General features: G+C 45.2%; 1 protein-coding gene across 1 annotated transcript in view; it reads left to right on the forward strand.

The window, feature by feature from the left end:
* LOC124595037 (facilitated trehalose transporter Tret1-like) overlaps positions 1 to 20,646 on the forward strand; it is a 326,026-nt gene that overhangs the window by 280,093 nt on the left and 25,287 nt on the right. The window contains exon 7 of the mRNA XM_047133599.1: positions 918 to 1,142. Coding sequence (XP_046989555.1) covers positions 918 to 1,142 — 225 coding nt within the window. The remainder of the gene's footprint in view (positions 1 to 917; positions 1,143 to 20,646) is intronic.

The following is a 20,646-nucleotide window of genomic DNA, read 5'->3' on the forward strand; positions in this document are numbered from 1 at the left end:
TGACCTAGTAGATAGTGTCGGAAGTTCCATGTGGCTTTTCGCGGATGATGCTGTAGTATACAGAGAAGTTGCAGCATTAGAAAATTGTAGCGAAATACAGGAAGATCTGCAGCGGATAGGCACTTGGTGCAGGGAGTGGCAACTGACCCTTAATGTAGATAAATGTAATGTATTGCGAATACATAGAAAGAAGGATCCTTTACTGTATGATTATATGATAGCGGAACAAACACTGGTAGCAGTTACTTCTGTAAAATATCTGGGAGTATGCGTGCGGAACGATTTGAAGTGGAATGATCATATAAAATTAATTGTTGGTAAGGCGGGTACCAGGTTGAGATTCATTGGGAGAGTCCTTAGAAAATGTAGTCCATCAACAAAGGAGGTGGCTTACAAAACACTCGTTCGACCTATACTTGAGTATTGCTCATCAGTGTGGGATCCGTACCAGGTCGGGTTGACGGAGGAGATAGAGAAAATCCAAAGTAGAGCGGCGCGTTTCGTCACAGGGTTATTTGGTTAGCGTGATAGCGTTACGGAGATGTTTAGCAACTGGCAGACTCTGCAAGAAAGGCGCTCTGCATCGCGCTGTAGCTTGCTGTCCAGGTTTCGAGAGGGTGCGTTTCTGGATGAGGTATCGAATATATTGCTTCCCCCTACTTAGACCTCCCGAGGAGATCACGAACGTAAAATTAGAGCGATTCGAGAGCGCACGGAGGCTTTCCGGCAGTCGTTCTTCCCGCGAACCATACGCGACTGGAACAGGAAAGGGAGGTAATGACAGTGGCACGTAAAGTGCCCTCCGCCAGACACCGTTGGGTGGCTTGCGGAGTATAAATGTAGATGTAGATGTAGATGAAGAACGTAGTTACGATCCACGAGGTATGCGAATATCTAACGACGGCTTGTGTCGGCAGGTGGAGGACTTCCCGGAAGACGACGACGACGAGATCGCGGCGTGGTGCGAGTCCGCGGCGTGCCGCAAGGTGGTAGCGCTGCTGGGGCGCGGCACGCTGAAGCCGTTGCTGGTGGTCAGCGTGCTCTTCTTCTTCCAGAACTGGGCCGCCGCCACCGCCGTCCGCCCCTATGCCGTCGAGGTCTGCGACAAGTTCGGCATGCCCATCGACTCGCACTGGGCCACCGTGAGTACTGCGTCTGCTTGCTCTCCTCCGTTGTTGTAGCCATCTTCGTGCCCCGATGACCGAGTGACCCTAATCGTTCACAAAATTTAAGGTAATCGTTTCAGAAGTAAAGAACTGATTATTGGGTTAACAGTGTACACGTTATTCTTACAAACAGCTTAGTCCACTCTCTTCTTCATACATCCCGATTTTTGTTGTTGTTACTGAAACCTTCCTGTCTCCTCTACAGGGTGTTGCAAAAAGGTACGGCCAAACTTTCAGGAAACATTCCTCACACACAAATAAATAAAAGATGTTATGTGGACATGTGTCCGGAAACGCTTAATTTCCACGTCAGAACTCATTTTAGTTTCGTCAGTATGTACTGTACTTCCTCGATTCACCGGCAGTTGGCCCAATTGAAGGAAGATAATGTTGACTTCGGTGCTTGTGTTGACATGCGACTCATTGCTCTACAGTACTAGCATCAAGCACATCAGTACGCAGCATCAACAGGTTAGTGTTCATCACGAACGTGGTTTTGCAGTCAGTGCAATGTTTACAAATGCGGAGTTGGCAGATGCCCATTTGATGTATGGATTAGCACGGGGCAATAGCCGTGGTGCGGTACGTTTGTATCGAGACAGATCTCCAGAACGAAGGTGTCCCGACAGGAAGACGTTCGAAGCAATTGGTCGGCGTCTTAGGGAGCACGGAACATTCCAGCCTATGACTCGCGGCTGGGGAAGACCTAGAACACCTGCAATGGACGAGGCAATTCTTCGTGCAGGTGACGATAACGCTAATGTCAGCGTCAGAGAAGTTGCTACGGGAGAACCAGTTGTTTCCGTACCATGTACAGCGTGTGCAGGCACTATCAGCAGCTGATTGGCCTCCACGGGTACACTTCTGCGAATGGTTCATCCAACAATGTGTCAATCCTCATTTCAGTGCAAATGTCCTCTTTACGGATGAAGCCTCATTCCAACGTGATCAAATTGTAAATTTTCACAATCAACATGAGTGGGCTGACGACAATCCGCACGCAATTGTGCAGTCAAGTTACCAACACAGATTTTCTTTGAACGTTTGGGCAGGCATTGTTGGTGATGTCTTGATTGGGCCCCATGTTCTTCCACCTACGCTCAATGGAGCACGTTATCATGATTTCATACGGGATACTCCACCTGTGCTGCTAGAACATGTGCCTTTACAAGTACGACACAACATGTGGTTCATACACGATGGAGCTCCTGCACATTTCAGTCGAAGTGTTCGTACGCTTCTCAACAACAGATTCGGTGACCGATGGGTTGGTAGAGGCGGACCAATTCCATGGCCTCCACGCTCTCCTGACCTCAACCCTCTTGACTTTCATTTAAGGGGGCATTTGAAAGCTCTTGTCTACGCAAACCCGGTACCAAATGTAGAGACTCTTCGTGCTCGTATTGAGGATCGCTGTGATACAATACGCCATTCTTCAGGGCTGCATCAGCGCATCAGGGATTCCATGCGACTGAGGGTGGATGCATGTATCCTCGCTAACGGAGGACATTTTGAACATTTCCTATAACAAAGTGTTTGAAGTCACGCTGGTACGTTCTGTTGCTGTGTGTTTCCATTCCATGATTAATGTGATTTGAAGAGAAGTAATAAAATGAGCTCTAATATGGAAAGTAAGCGTTTCCGGACACATGTCCACATAACATATTTTCTTTCTTTTTTCTTTTTCTTTTTTTTTTTTGTTACGCAACTTCCCTTCTACAATAACCTATGAAACCTTTCCTTAGGATTTCCATCTCTTGCTTAGCAATAACAAATTAAATCTCCCCTTTGAAATTTATTCTCTTTCTCAATCTTCGCATACAAATTTAATTGCTGTTTATTAAAAGTGATTTTCTGATTATTTCGACGAAACATAGAATGTGTCGTCGTCGTGGCCCTCAGTCGTTATCTGCAATAACCCAAAACTGTTCCTTACCTTTTTTACTGTTACTGGATCGCCATCTGACTGGCACATCGAACTGCGACATGAATATACTTCCTCTGGTTTACTATACTCTATTAACTGCTGGTGGGCTGTCATAATAAGTGGCTGTATTTATTACCAAAGCTGACATTATTCTTTAATAGCAAAGCTGACGTTATTTTTTAATTAATTTGACTGAAGTTACGTAATTCATAATTATACTTTTTCTTGACAACAATAAAATTTTTGCAAAGTTTAATGTTGAAGGTTTTTGGGATGGATTGTAATCAGTAATGCAATATTGCCGGCAAAAATTAATTATATTCTGAAAACGCTTCAAATATTTACTGTTGGTAATGAAATGATTTTACAAACGTTCAAATGGGACTTACTTTTTACAATAATCTTAGAACTAGCATTGCGCAAACATACCTTCAGTAGTCTTGAGTTTCGCAAAGAAAATAATTCAATAATATTAGTTCCTCTTATGATAATAGTTGGTTGATGTAGCTGTACATCCATTTATAATCTCTTGTAAATCATAGCTGGTGGCTGGCAGGCACACCGCTTCTCTCAACCTCTCGCTTCAGACCTGCTACCGACTCGCTTCACTTCTCGCTTGCTACTGACATCCTACGAACACTAAGGTGCGGTCTCTCCTGCCAACAATGCTTTCTGGTGCAGACAATCCCTGCTACCGTTACAAAATATATCAATGCTCGGTCTTTCCCGCTCATTTCCTAAAATGTATCCGTACGCGGTTTCTCCCGCCATTTTAAAGTTATATCAACAATACTTTGGTGCAGATATTCCCTGCTACCACAGTTATTTCCAACATGACAAATATTAATTATTCCCACTTAATCCTATTAATAAAATATAAACATCTTTCATAAATTGTGATTTGACAATAGACAATAGAAATATACGCGCCTTACATTACCTTCTGCGCGAGGGCTGGTTTTTCTGCAGCTCTCCATGCTACTCTATTCCGAGCAAGCCTCTTCATCTCTACGCAACTACAGCGACCTACGCCCTACAGTTACAGTATTCGTCTCTTGCTGTCCCTCTACAATTTTTAACCCCTACACTTTCCTCCAGTACTAAATTGGTGAGCCCTTCATCCCTTTGAATATGTCCCATCGAACGATCCCTTCTTTCGTCAAGTTGTGCCACAAATTTATTTTTTTCCCCGTTTCCATTCAGTACTTATCATGATCTACCCCTCTAAAAATCATCATTCTCCTGTAAAACCACAGTTCAAAAGCCTCAATATTCTTCTTGTCTGAACTGTACGTAATCCACGTTTCGCCCCCAGGCAAGACTACACTCCAGACAAACATCTTCGGAAAAGACTTTCTAACATATAAATCTGTATTTGATGTCAACAAATGTCTCTTCTTCAGACGCTTTTTCTGCCATCACGAGCCCACATTTTATGTCCTCTCTGCTGCGGCCATTGCCAGTTATTTTCCTGCCCAAATAGTGAACCTCATCTACAACTTTCTCGCTGCCTAATCTAATTCCTTCAGTATCGCCCGATTTAGTTCTGCTGCATTCCATTACCCTTGTTTTGCTTTTGTTCATGTACATCTTATATCCACCTCCCAAGGTCTAATCCGTTCAGCTGCTGTTCCAACTTTTTTGCAGTCTCTAACGAAAACCTCACACTTCTTATAAAACTTCCTGCCAGATTAGATCTGTGTGTTGGACCGAGACTCGAACTCGGGACCATTGCTTTTCGCGGCCAAGTGCTCTACCAACTGAGCTACCCAAGCACGACTCACGCCCCGTCCTCACAGCTTTACTTCTTCCAGTACCTCGTCTCCCACCTTCCAAACTTTACAGAAGCTCTCCTGCGAACCTTGCAGAACTACCACTCCTGAAAAAAACGATATTGCGGAGACATGGCTTAGCCGCAGCGTGGGGGAAGTTTCCAGAATGCGATTTTCACTCTACAGCGAAGTGTGCACTGATATGGAACTTCCTGGCAGATTAAAACTGTGTACTGGGCCGAGACTCGAACTCGGGACCTTTGCCTTTCGCAGGCAAGTGCTCTACCAACTGAGCTACCCTAGCATGACTCACGCCCCGTCCTCACAGCTTTACTTCTCCCAGTACCTCGTCTCCTACCTTCCAAACTTTACAGGAGCTTGGGTTGCTCAGTTGGTAGAGCACTTGCCCGCAAAAGGCAAAGGTCCCGAGTTTGAGTCTCGGTCTGGCACACAATTTTAATCTGCCAGGAAGTTTCATATCAGTGCACACTTCGCTGCAGAGTGAAAATCTCATTCTGGCTCACAGTTCTTATTTCTTCTACTGGAACCTTAATTCGTTAACTATGTTTCTCTTTCGTTTCCTTTACTGCTCAGTGTGCAGGCTGAATAACATTGAGGATTGGCTACAAGCCTGTCTCAACCCCAATCAATCACTGCTTCCTTGTCATGCCCCCTCGACTCTTTTAAGTGCCTTCTTGTTTCTACACAAGTTGTAAATAGCGTTTCGCTCCCTGTATTTTACCCACGCTACCTTCAGAATTCCAAAGAGTATATTCTAGTTAATATTGTCGAAAGTTTTCCATAAGCCTACAAATGCTGTAAACATTGGTTTGCCTTTGCTTAACCTAACTTCTAAGAGCAGTCGTAGGGTCTGTGTTGCCTGGCGTGTTCCTATATTTCCCCGGAGTCCAAACTGATCTTACGCGAGGTCGGCTTCTACCATTATTCTGCAATTAATTCGTATTACTATTTTGCATTCATAACTGGAAGCATATTGCAAAAACTTCTAAACTCGTGTTTGTAAGTCACAGGTTCCTACCAAAAAAAAAAAAAATGGTATGAAACTTATTTTGTCATCGAAATACGTAAATCTCAGTGCAGGGCGACAGGACTGTGTTGAAATTATATTTTCACCGGAACTATGTGAAGTTCACGCTACACTATTCGAAATCCACATTAGCCAGTACACAGAGAATTCGCCTACGAGAGAGCAATTCGTTTACAGTGAAATTCACATATGCTATTTGACTGCAAAGCAAATGACTTAGATTCAAATGTTGGCCCTGAATGTTGTTAATCCTTATCTTACGTCCTGCAAACAACGACTGTACCGGAAGTGTCAATTTAACTACACAGCAAAGGAACATAAAATTTAACTCATCTGACTTTCTGATAAAACTGCTTGAAAACTCGCAAGATAGCACTTTCTCGAGATTTTTAACCGATTTGAAACCTCTGTAATAATATGAAATTTTTACAAATACATTCCGATAGTCACTGTACCTTACAGCGGACATAACTTTTAGTGATAACCAAAGTTGTAACCTACCTGTGCGCACGGAACGCTCGTCTGTTCTGCAGCCTACTCATACTACTAGAAATATTGGACTGTCTAAAACAAAATTTCATTTGCAGTACCTGCGATGTGCAATACAAGACGGTATCTTACCAGTTTTCACAAAAATGTTCTACAGTACACAACTTGCCATGTGCAATGCGAGTATCAAACACATTCATAAAGGTAAAGAATGAACATGAAGATTAAACTTAACGGCTGATAAAATTCTCACAGCTAGACAAGTTAGTAAAATATTTGGTAGTAACTTGGTTGTGTAAAATTGCTTTCCTTGACACTTGTTTCATTTATAAGATAAATCCGTGTGTTTCACTGTAAAATTTCTATAGTAAACTTTAACTGTACACAATGTTCTAACATTAAGAAACCACACAATTAACAATATATATAAAAAAATTAGATTACCTTATAAAACTTCCCTTCTGACATTTTTGCTTTCGTAACATCTCAGTTCCACAATTTTTTTTTCTTCAGGGTATGCTATTACAAAACCCTTTTTAAACAATGCTGCCTGCACTACCCGGTAGGTCAGCTTCCATCCTTTCCAAACCAAGTACATGGCCAGACTGTCCAACACACACTGACTCACTGCTACTCTCTACAAAAGAAGTAACCTCTCTGTCCAACATCTGTGGTCTCAGGACGGTCTTACAAAGAGTACGTTTATATCTATGCTACAAAGGTCGAGTACATTTATCAAATTCAGAACCTCATTCACATTTATAGGCAAAACTTCTTGAAGATCGTCATGGCAACTCGGATAGTCCCCTTTCATGACTTTATGTAATAGATATTTCGGTGATATTCACACATGACAGCATCTGCTTTCTTTTGGATACATCTTATAAACCAGTGCAAATCACATCAGAAATAACGAAAAGGAACGACGAAGTTTATTAGTAACCCATGGCAAAATAATGTAATTACCCATAAATACGTTCACCGTCCAATTGGACATATTCTGTTCACTGACTAGTTGATTACAACAGTGATGACCTTTTTTTCGGAAATAATGTATTAGTGGTAACTGTGCCATTTATCAATACAATACGGCCATATTCTCAATAAGCAGAATACAAAGTTTCTGGTTTCTGTACCACATCGGGCCCTATCAGCTTTTCTTTCTTTGATAGGTTGGAGCTGCAGCATCACCACTACCTACAGTATGATAGTTATTTTTCTTCTTTTTCTACATCTACATCTACATCTACATCTACATTGATACTCCGCAAGCCACCCGACGGTGTGTGGCGGAGGGCACTTTACGTGCCACTGTCATTACCTCCCTTTCCTGTTCCAGTCGCGTATGGTTCGCGGGAAGAACGACTGTCTGAAAGCCTCCGTGCGCGCTCTAATCTCTCTAATTTTACATTCGTGATCTCCTCGGGAAGTATAAGTAGGGGGAAGCAATATATTCGATACCTCATCCAGAAACGCACCCTCTCGAAACCTGGCGAGCAAGCTACACCGCGATGCAGAGCGCCTCTCTTGCAGAGTCTGCCACTTGAGTTTATTAAACATCTCCGTAACGCTATCACGGTTACCAAATAACCCTGTGACGAAACGCGCCGCTCTTCTTTGGATCTTCTCTATCTCCTCCGTCAACCCGACCTGGTACGGATCCCACACTGATGAGCAATACTCAAGTATAGGTCGAACGAGTGTCTTGTAAGCCACCTCCTTTGTTGATGGACTACATTTTCTAAGCACTCTCCCAATGAATCTCAACCTGGTACCCGCCTTACCAACAATTAGTTTTATATGATCATTCCACTTCAAATCGTTCTGTACGCATACTCCCAGATATTTTACAGAAGTAACTGCTACCAGTGTTTGTTCCGCTATCATATAATCATACAATAAAGGATCCTTCTTTCTATGTATTCGCAATACATTACATTTGTCTATGTTAAGGGTCAGTTGCCACTCCCTGCACCAAGTGCCTATCCGCTGCAGATCTTCCTGTATTTCGCTACAATTTTCTAATGCAGCAACTTCTCTGTATACTACAGCATCATCCGCGAAAAGCCGCATGGAACTTCCGACACTATCTACTAAGTCATTTATATATATTGTGAAAAGCAATGGTCCCATAACACTCCCCTGTGGCACGCCAGAGGTTACTTTAACGTCTGTAGACGTCTCTCCATTGATAACAACATGCTGTGTTCTGTTTGCTAAAAACTCTTCAATCCAGCCACACAGCTGGTCTGATATTCCGTAGGCTCTTACTTTGTTTATCAGGCGACAGTGCGGAACTGTATCGAACGCCTTCCGGAAGTCAAGAAAAATAGCATCTACCTGGGAGCCTGTATCTAATATTTTCTGGGTCTCATGAACAAATAAGGCGAGTTGAGTCTCACACGATCGCTGTTTCCGGAATCCATGTTGATTCCTACATAGTAGATTCTGGGTTTCCAGAAATGACATGATACGCGAGCAAAAAACATGTTCTAAAATTCTACAAGAGATCGACGTAAGAGATATAGGTCTATAGTTTTGCGCATCTGCTCGACGACCCTTCTTGAAGACTGGGACTATCTGTGCTCTTTTCCAATCATTTGGAACCCTCCGTTCCTCTAGAGACTTGCGGTACACGGCTGTTAGAAGGGGGGCAAGTTCTTTCGCGTACTCTGTGTAGAATCGAATTGGTATCCCGTCAGGTCCAGTGGACTTTCCTCTATTGAGTGATTCCAGTTGCTTTTCTATTCCTTGGACACTTATTTCGATGTCAGCCATTTTTTCGTTTGTGCGAGGATTTAGAGAAGGAACTGCAGTGCGGTCTTCCTCTGTGAAACAGCTTTGGAAAAAGGTGTTTAGTATTTCTGCTTTACGCGTGTCATCCTCTGTTTCAATGCCATCATCATCCCGTAGTGTCTGGATATGCTGTTTCGAGCCACTTACTGATTTAACGTAAGACTAGAACTTCCTAGGATTTTCTGTCAAGTCGGTACATAGAATTTTACTTTCGAATTCAATGAACGCTTCACGCATAGCCCTCCTTACGCTAACTTTGACATCGTTTAGCATCTGTTTGTCTGAGAGGTTTTGGCTGCGTTTAAACTTAGAGTGGAGCTCTCTTTGCTTTCGCAGTAGTTTCCTAACTTTGTGTTGTTGTACCACGGTGGGTTTTTCCCGTCCCTCACAGTTTTACTCGGCACGTACCTGTCTAAAACGCATTTTACGATTGCCTTGAACTTTTTCCATAAACACTCAACATTGTCAGTGTCGGAACAGAAATTTTCGTTTTGATCTGTTAGGTAGTCTGAAATCTGCCTTCTATTACTCTTGCTAAACAGATAAACCTTCCTCCCTTTTTTTATATTCCTATTAACTTCCATATTCAGGGATGCTGCAACGGCCTTATGATCACTGATTCCCTGTTCTGTACATACAGATTCGAAAAGTTCGGGTCTGTTTGTTATCAGTAGGTCCAATATGTTATCTCCACGAGTCGGTTCTCTGTTTAATTGCTCGAGGTAATTTTCGGATAGTGCACTCAGTATAATGTCACTCGATGCTCTGTCCCTACCACCCGTCCTAAACATCTGAGTGTCCCAGTCTATATCTGGTAAATTGAAATCTCCACCTAAGACTATAACATGCTGAGAAAATTTATGTGAAATGTATTCCAAATTTTCTCTCAGTTGTTCTGCCACTAATGCTGCTGAGTCGGGAGGTCGGTAAAAGGAGCCAATTATTAACCTAGTTCGGTTGTTGAGTGTAACCTCCACCCATAATAATTCACAGGAACTATCCACTTCTACTTCACTACAGGATAAACTACTACTAACAGCGATGAACACTCCACCACCGGTTGCATGCAATCTATCCTTTCTAAACACCGTCTGTACCTTTGTAAAAATTTCGGCAGAATTTATCTCTGGCTTAAGCCAGCTTTCTGTACCTATAACGATTTCAGCTTCGGTGCTTTCTATCAGCGCTTGAAGTTCCGCTACTTTACCAACGCAGCTTCGACAGTTGACAATTACAATACCGATTGCTGCTTGGTCCCCGCATGTCCTGACTTTGCCCCGCACCCGTTGAGGCTGTTGCCCTTTCTGTACTTGCCCAAGGCCATCTAACCTAAAAAACCTCCCAGCCCACGCCACACAACCCCTGCTACCCGTGTAGCCGCTTGTTGCGTGTAGTGGACTCCTGACCTATCCAGCGGAACCCGAAACCCCACCACCCTATGGCGCAAGTCGAGGAATCTGCAGCCCACACGGTCGCAGAACCGTCTCAGCCTCTGATTCAGACCCTCCACTCGGCTCTGTACCAAAGGTCCGCAGTCAGTCCTGTCGACGATGCTGCAGATGGTGAGCTCTGCTTTCATCCCGCTAGCGAGACTGGCAGTCTTCACCAAATCAGATAGCCGCCGGAAGCCAGAGAGGATTTCCTCCGATCCATAGCGACACACATCATTGGTGCCGACATGAGCGACCACCTGCAGATGGGTGCACCCTGTACCCTTCATGGCATCCGGAAGGACCCTTTCCACATCTGGAATGACTCCCCCCGGTATGCACACGGAGTGCACATTGGTTTTCTTCCCCTCTCTTGCTGCCATTTCCCTAAGGGGTCCCATTACGCGCCTGACGTTGGAGCTCCCAACTACCAGTAAGCCCACCCTCTGCGACTGCCCGGATCTTGCAGACTGAGGGGCAACCTCTGGAACAGGACAAGCAGCCATGTCAGGCCGAAGATCAGTATCAGCCTGAGACAGAGCCTGAAACCGGTTCGTCAGACAAACTGGAGAGGCTTTCCGTTCAGCCCTCCGGAATGTCTTTCGCCCCCTGCCACACCTTGAAACGACCTCCCACTCTACCACAGGTGAGGGATCAGCCTCAATGCGGGCAGTATCCCGGGCAACCACAGTCGTAGTCCGATCAGGGGATGCGTGGGACGAGCTGGCCGTCCCCGACAAACCCCCATCCCGACCCCCACAGTGATGCCCATTGGCAACAGCCTCAAGCTGTGTGACCGAAGCCAACACTGCCTGAAGCTGGGAGCGAAGGGATGCCAACTCAGCCTGCATCCGAACACAGCAGTTGCAGTCCCTATCCATGCTAAAAACTGTTTTGCTAAGAACGTCTCAACTAATCTACAGAGAGCGCAAACAAATCGACAAAATTTAAACGGTTATTAAAATACAAGATTGCCTAGTAAATGCAGTAATGCTGCTACTTGCGCACTGCTGACACTGCTCGGCGGCGGAAGGAGACTAAGCGAAATTACACTATTCAGGTACTAAAACACGATGCTACACTCTCAAATACTATAATACGCCCGAAATTTATGAATTAAACAATGCAAGAACCAAAAACACATAAAGAAATTAAGAATTAAACTATGTAACAAATGAGTGAGCTAGGAGTATACGACTTGCTGCTCAGCTGCTTATCCAACGGCGGCAGGGAGCACCCTGCCTCCTTCTTCTTCTTCTTGTTTTGATGCGGTTTTCATTATTTTCATCGTGTTGATAAAGCTTGCCGGATATTTGGCATACATCGTTATTTTCCAGTGTTCGTTTTCAGTGTATGAGCAACCTGAACAAACAAGTGCAATACACGAATGGAAAAAAATTTCACAAAAATTTATATGTAGTAATGAAGTTACTGGAATACATTTGTCTAGGTAACATATTTAAGTTGTTAACATTGCAAGATCACAGTTTAATTTAAGCACTAGGTAAACCACTGCAAATGTGAAATGCTGGTACATTAATAAACGGAATAACCGCGACAATGCTGAATGCAAGCATGCGAATGTGCATGCAGTGTGTTGTACAGGTGCACGTTGTAAGTTCGTGGGATGGATTTCCATGCATGTTGCAGTTGATCGGTCAATACAGGGACGGTTAATTCAGGTTGTGGATGACGCTGGAGTTGTCATCCGATGGTGTCTCATATGTACTCGATTGGAAACAGATCTAGAGATCCAGTAGGCCAAGGCAACACGCCAACATCCTGTAGAGCTTGTTGTGTTACAACAGCGATATATGGGCGAGCGTTATTCTGTTGGAAGAAACTCCCTGGAATGCTGTTCTGAATGGCAGCACAACAGGTCGAATCACCAGAATGACGTAGAGATTTGCAGTCAGGGAGCATGGGATAACCACGAGAGATCTCTTGCTGTCATACGAAATCTCACTGCTGACTCTAATGCCAGGAGTAGGTCCAGTGTGTGTGTGTGTGTGTGTGTGTGTGTGTGTGTGTGTGTGTGTGTGTGTACCACGCAGACAGGATGGTTGCAGGCCCTGAAATGGCCTCCTCCTAACCAATACACAGCAATCACTGGCACCGAGGTAGAACCAGCTTTTATCAGAAAAAACAACAGACCTCGATACTGCCCTCCTTTTATATCTCGCTTGACACCACCGTAGTCGAAAATGACGGTGTGATTTATGTTCAGTGAAATTCACGCTACAGGGCTTCTGGCTCGGAGCCGTCGTTGAAGCAACCGATTTGTAACAGTTCGTTGTGTCACTGTGGTGACAACTGCTGCTCACATTGCTGCTGCAGATACAGTAGAACGCGCCAGAGCCATACGCGGAACACGATGGTCATCCCTCTTCGCAATGCCACGTGGCCATCCCTCTTTGCAATGCCACGTGGCCGTCTGGAGCCCGGTCATCTTGAGACCGTACATTCCCGTGACCACAGGTGCCAGCAATAGTGTACAGTGGCTACATTCCATCCAACTCTTTCTGCAGTGCTGCAGGAGGAACATTCAGTTTCTCGTAGTCCTATTACACAACCTCGTTCAAACTCAGTGAGGTGTTGATAATGGCATCTTCATCGCCTTTAAGGTAGTCTTGACTAATTTCATTTCAATATGTTCAATCTCAAAGGTAACTGACGATCACGACTGTTACGTCGTGTATTTAAATGAAAGCAGATTTGCTTCCTCGTAGCTGGCAGCGGCAACAGTACGCCGCTCTTCAGCCACAGGTAGTACAAGAGAAAACAATGGAGACACAGAATGAACATAAAGGGGGACACAGTAACGAAAAAACACGAAGCCGTTCACACGTGAAGAAAACCAAAGAAACTGTTAGCACTGTACACGAACACTGATGATGGACATGACACACGTGAACGATGGAGCGTGGGCGGCGAAAACACTGACGCACAAACACGACGGCACACACACAAAACCGATGGCGATGATCTCCGGCGCGCTAATGTTCACTTAACGTGTGCGAGTCCGGGGACCTGCCAAAAGGGGAAAAAGGTGGGGGAGGAGGGAGAGGGGAGATGCCAGTGCCAGAGGACATGAGGGGAGGAAAGAAGTTATGGGGGTAGGGGAAGCCCATGGGGCGGTGGGGGAAGGAAGGGAGGAGGGAGAGAAGGGAGGGAGGGTGCCCTGAGGAAAAAACACAGGAAGTGGAAGAGGAGGAGCAATGTTGATAGGAGGGGTAGATGGAGGGGATGAGGGCATCATCAGGCAGGGGGAACTGGTGGAAGCCCCCTTGGGAGAGGGTAAGGAGAGTGGAGAGATAGAGAGCAGGTGGAATGCGGGAATACAGGCGCGGCAGCGGACTGGGGTGGGAGAGGATGGGAGAGACAAACAGGCGAGGGGCATGTAGTTTTACAGGAGGTGTAGAGGATATGTATCCATTCAAAGAAAAGGAGAAGGCGTGGGAACGGAGTAAGGTCATACAGGATCTGTGTGGGGGAGGGGAGACGGATGCGATAGGTGAGGCAGAGAGCATGGCGTTCGAGGATTTTAAGGGATTTGTTAAAAAGGTAGGAGAGGCGGAGATCCAGGCAGGGTGGGCGTAGCAGAAGATAGGGTGGGTGAGGGATTTATAGGTGTGGTGGATGGTGGAGGGGTCCAGACCCCATGTGCGGCCAGAAAAGGAGCTTGAGGAGACGAAGTCAGGAGCATACCTTGGCATTATGCAGAGATGGGGGGGGGGGGGGCGTTCCAGGAGAGGTGACGGGGGCCAGCGCTCTTGTTATATCGTGTAGCCAGAGGGCGCTGTAGGCCCCAGCTCAGCAATGGCGCGACATCTTCGGTCGATGGCAACGCCATGCGCCGCCGGCGGTCGCGACGGGAAACTGCGGCAAGTGATGCGACGGCAGGGTGCGCGCGCTATTCGGTTGGGTCCGCGGATACAACACACAGCATCTAGGATGCGCCGAGAACACCACATTCTAGGCATTACCTGTCATCATGGAAAACACAGTGGACGACGGCCTCCACGTAACAACTGAGAGCAGTGGTGTTCGTGTAGAATTTTCAGTGCTAACAGACAAGCAACATTGCATGAAGTAACCGCAGAAATCAATGTGGACGTACGATGAACGTATCCGTTAGGACAAGCGGCGAAATCTGGCATTAATGGGCTATGGTAGCAGACGAACGACTCAAGTGCCTTTGCTAACAGCATGACGTCGCCTGCAGCGCCTTTCCTGAGCTCGTGACCATACCGTTTGGCTCCTAGGCGGCTGGAAAATGGTGGCCTGATCAGATGAGTCCAGATTTCTGTTGGTAAGATCTGATGGTAGGGTTGGAAGCTCGGACTAAACCTATCGTTGATCGGTAATAGTTATGTCCAGCTGCTTTAAGACTATTTGCAACCATTCATGGACTTCACGTTCCCAAACAATGGTGCGCATGTCATCAGATAACGTTTTGAAGAATTCGAGCCAACTAGATCGCCCTACATGAATCACACTGAACATTTATGGGTCATAATCCAGAGTTTACTTCATGAACAAAATTCTGCACCGGCAACACTTTCGTATGGACGGTTACAGAGACAATGTAGCTCAATATTTCTGCAGAAAACTTCCAATGACTTGTTAAGTGTACGCCACGTCGAGTTCCTCCACTACACCGAGCAAAAGGAGGTCCAACACATTATTAGGAGGTATCCCATGACTTTTGCCACCTCAGTGCAAAACGAAACTTTAAAATCCCGCCGTACTCAAACGTAACTATGTGTGTGTCTGTCACATAAGAACAGACTACTTGTTGCACATGAATTGGCATGAAAGTGGGACGTAACGTTTTAGCACAATTGTAAATGTACGCTGGTGTCCAAAATTACAGCAACAAACCGCTATTTCCCCGTCCTGTGTCTAATTCACGATATAATCGCACAAACTGTCAACCAGAGGTCCATACGATCGTGTTCTGCACGGAAGATGGCATTCCGGTCAACGGACAACCATGCCAACGATGACGCCAGGCCACCTGTGAGACGAGGCAGTATTTGCCGGGTAGCCCTGCATCCACAATCGCTGTGTAGACAGTCGCAGATGGTGCAGTATGGCACAGACAGGATGCCTACCAGATTCTCTGCGGTGGAGAGCCGTAGAAAGAAAGGTAGCAGGACAGTCACAAACTGCTTCGGCCCGATGACTTAATGTGAATCGTTCTGTTGTTTCTCAGATGTGGCGACAGTTTATAGAGGCTGAAACTGTATCCTCAAGACCAGTGCAGGGCCAGCCACGTGTGACTTCAGAGGGGAGGACCATTATTTGGCTGTAAGGGCACGAGATTACCGCTTTAGTACTGCACGACAACTGGCATGTGAGCTCACAGCATCCACTGGACGCGTTGTGTCGAGGCAAATGGTGTGCAAGAAGTATCAGCAAAGTGGCCTTTATGTCTACCTCTGACTCAACTTCACAGAAGGGAACGTATAGAGTGAAGTCATCAATATGTCAGCTGGACGGTCGAACAGTGGACCAACGTTCTTTTCACAGATGAGTCCCGATTTCGTCTGGAGAGTGATTCTCGACGGATTCGCATCTGGAGGGAACGTGAACACAACTTCGGAATCCAAACATTATTGAAAGAGACAGCGATCGAGGAGGACCGCTAATGGTGTGAGCAGGGATTATGTTTACCACTCTAATACCTCTTTATGAAATTGTAAGGTTGAATCGGAAAGGTTTAACTGCTGTCAGGTATCGTGACGGGTTCTTGCTGTTGTTGCGAGTATCTGTGGACGCGGACGTCGTATTGATGGACAATAATGTTCGACCACATAGAGCAAGGATGGACGATGTCTTCTTGGAAACAGAAGATATTGCACGCATCGTATTGATGGACGATAATGTTCGACCTCATAGAGCACGAATGGATTGTGTCTTCTTGGAAGATACTGCAAGCATCGCGTGGCCTACTCGCTCTCTCAATTTGAGTCCCACAAAGCACGTCTGGGATGCACAAGGAAAATGGCTTGCAACACGTCAATGTCTACCAACCACTCTCCAAGACGGCGAGCGGGTCTGCAGGAAGAACGGGCGTTATTGCCTCAACATGAGACTGATGACATCAACATCATTGACAGCATTCCCCGTCGTTGTCAGGCCTGTATTGCTGCCAGAGGCAGTCACATCCCATATTGAGCACATTACCCAGTTGTCGTAATGTGTGTGAAAATGCTTTAAGTCGGAAAAAACGAAAAACATTTTTGTCTACCGTTATGTATGTTGCAGTTATTTATGTTCTGTATTCTTCACATTTTTTCTACTTTACTATCACATGTTTATACTATTTTGTGGCAAAATAAACGCAACCTTTCAAAAATTTCCGCTTGCTGCGTTAATTTTGGACACCTATGTATTATTATGGCATTTACGAGAAAAATCTACATAAAATATCTATGTAGAAAAGAATAATAATTAAAAAAGATCTACATATTGCCATTTGGCCATCTGGGACAGAGAGATACCTTAATTCGGAATTCAGAAGGCACATGCTACTGACCTAATGTACTATGTGGCACTGGCACATCACAGATTTTGTAATTTATTATTCTGAACTACTTAATTATATTACACTGCACTATACTGCACTACACTATACTACACTACTGTACTTGGTGTCAGAAACAAGCTAGATTTGTCATTTGTCTGGTTAATTATCATTCAGCACACTGAGGGACAACTCAGGATTCACAGGGGCTTTGCTACTGTGCCAACCACAATGTGGAGATTGGGAGACGGCTGTCAGAATCTCAGGGAATCTTCTCTGGACCTCTCTGGGCTTCACCACCTCACTGCTTATGGAAAGTTGCTACAGGTTGATGTTCTGGCATGGTGCGTCTCGGCATTGTGTGTGGTTTCTTCGTTGTCTCTTGGCCATGTAGGCTTGCAGTTCATAAGCTGATATTTTGGCTGCCAACAAGTTCAGCTTGTGCCACAGCTCCTCATTCCTTATTATGTTATAGACTTTTGAGTTTCCAAAACAGTTCCTATCGTGATGTGTAACACCCTGTCTAGTGGCACAATTCACAAGTGTCCATGGAGCGTAGTCGTATTTGCAGTAAGAAGCTGGGATACCGATCACGTCCTGACAAGTAATGTATAGCTCACTTGGTCGGAAGGAAGTATAACATTAAATAGCTCTGAGCACTATGGGACTTAACTTCTGAGGTCATCAGTCCCCTAGAACTTAGAACTACTTAAACCTAACTAACCTAAGGACATCACACACATCCATGCCCGAGGCAAGATTCGAACCTGCGACCTTAGCGGTCGCGCGCTTCCAGACTGAAGCGCCTAGAACCGCTCGGCCACACCGGCCGGCTGGTATAACATTCTGGATCTTTCTGTTCTGTCAGCAAGGAACTTGTAAGATCTTCTCCCTTTTTCTGCCCTGTCCCAGATTTATTTCCATTCTCTGTCAATACCCGTATTCAGTGTGGCTCATGTGCCCAATTTTTCCTTTACGTTATGATATCCCCCATTTTTGGCCCACCTCTCTTTCTTGCAGCTAAGTCTGAGGCAGCAAGCCTCGTGTCACCATCAGCTCCTCTGTCGGTGGTGTTAGGCTTACCCTAGAGCCTGTGCTGTCCTTACCTTTCTGGCTCTCTGAGACAAACGCCCGATCCCTAGCCCACAGCAGTGATTTAGATTGACACAATTAACGCTTTCCTGTACAGTGTGCTTGTCTCAGGTTATCATCACAATAATCAACAATTCGACGTCCACTGGTGGACAAAACCATCATACAAACATACCCATGCTTAACAGTTTCAGCTGCGAACATCCATACATGCTCTTCCTGCATATTTTCTTATGAGCCCTGTCCGCTTCCCATTAGACCCTCTTTCTCTTCTCTTTTCTTTTCTCTCTGAATTCATAAGACAGCTTACCAGGTTCATCTACTGTCCCTTTGCAGGTTCCATGTACTGTTCCCTCTGCTCTCTTGTACTAATGAAGCAGGTCTTAGCTTTGTTTATATTCGCTAGTATAATACTTTCTCTGTGCTGTTTTAGTAGATTATTTACATCCCTTTTCCTGTATTATCACTCCTACTCTTGCACTACCTCTGCTTGATTTTGTGTTAAGCCTGTGCTCACCTAACCCGCCGGGTAGCCGAAAGGGCTAACGCACGGGATTAACGATGAAGGCTAGTGAACGGACCAGCCTGAATGAGGTTTTTGGTCTGGTCCACAAATCCAGTAACGTAAATACCGAGCTGGTGCCCACGTTCTGCCTCAGATACACAGTACACAATACTTGAAATGAGATCTACACTATACACAGACCGATGAAGTAAACAGATTCCTTCTAACCAATGTATAACAATGCCGACCCCGTAAGCAAAATGGAAAAGGTAACAAAAAAAAAATCTTTGTACTCAGGCGACCAGAAATCCTGTTCTTTTTGCCACATTTCACTAATCACTATGACATTTAACTTCCATCTGTCGATTGTTCCTGTTAAATACATTAACCTGTCTACACAATTATGAAATCTAAAATTTCACACTCTGACTTGAACATTTGATTTGTTCCATAACGACAGCAGCCCCTTAAGAAGTGCTGTCCCAGAGATCTAAATGATGGACAGTTTCATGTCTGGAATATTTTACCCAAGTGGATGTCACCATCATTAAACCATAGAGTTAACAGCATGTCCTCGCGATTAACAACAGCTGTAGCGTCTCTTTGCTGTGAACCATTCACACTATCAACACAGCAATGAAATATTTTAAATGTGGCCAGATAAATCAGACAGTAGTTCCTAGAACGATTGGAAAGCGTGCTGCCCATTTTAGGACCCATATGTTAGCTGTTCCTAGTAGTATGTAACTTTGTACACAATGGTAGGGAGAAGCGGGCTACAGAGTGGTGCGACAACTGTCGCCGTAGGAAAGATGGACAGGAGCAGAAATGATTAGCGAACAAGTTAACACAACAAACAGAAGCCTTACGTAACTTGTATTACTTCAATGTAACAAAGACTCAATAAAATATTGCAGCAAGAAACAGAGTCCAGGTATCACAATGTCCACAAGGAAAAGTCTTTCTGTACTAGAGCATGGACGATGAAGATAGGTCCACGACCAGCCAGCATCTGCATAGCATCATGTCCCTAAATGGCTCCGGGTATAAGTGAGCAGACTGGCTACTGTCAGCCCCCCTATATTGCGGCAGCAGAAGGGACTCATGGTACGGAGCTGCTGGATGTGTGTCTCAGTGGACGCACACCATTCGATCCGCCAGATCCCGAGTGACAGCTGTTGGTGTTGAACAGAAACTTCAAATTCCATAGCTGAAGGATGGTATCAATACGTGATACTACTTTCTTCTTGACAGACACACCTCGGATGTAGTTCCAACTATGGTACGACTATTTGTATCATTGAGGCACACATCTACCACTCTGCGGTAATGTCCATAGTTCTTAAGACAGCCCACTGTGATTTTTTTTTTTTTCATCAGTCTTCTGACTACTTTGATGCGGACCACAATGAATTCCTCTCCTGTGCCAACCCTTTCATCTGGAAGTAGCACTTGCAAGCTTTGTCCTCATATATGTATGCTGAAATTATCCCAATCTATGTCTTCCTCTACAGTTTTTACCCTCGACAGCTCCCTCTAGTATCATGGAAATTATTCTGTGATGTCCCTTCTTCTTCTCACGGTCTCCCATGTATTCCTTCCCTCACCGATTGTGCAGAGACCCTCCTCATTGCATACCTTATGAGTCCACTTAATATTCAGGATTCTTCTGCAGCATCACATCTCAAATGCTTCGATGCTCTTGTGTTCTGGTTGTACCACAGTCCGTGATACTCTCCATACAATGCTGGGCTCCAAACGCACAGCCGGCCGTGATGGCCGAGCGGTTCTAGGCGCTACAGTCTGGAACCGCGCGACCGCTACGGTCGCAGGTTCGAATCCTGCCTCGGGCAGGGATGTGTGTGATGTCCTTAGGTTAGTTATGTTCA

The sequence above is a fragment of the Schistocerca americana genome, chromosome 2, assembly GCF_021461395.2.
Source record: "Schistocerca americana isolate TAMUIC-IGC-003095 chromosome 2, iqSchAmer2.1, whole genome shotgun sequence".
NCBI classification, from domain to species: Eukaryota; Metazoa; Arthropoda; class Insecta; order Orthoptera; family Acrididae; genus Schistocerca; species Schistocerca americana.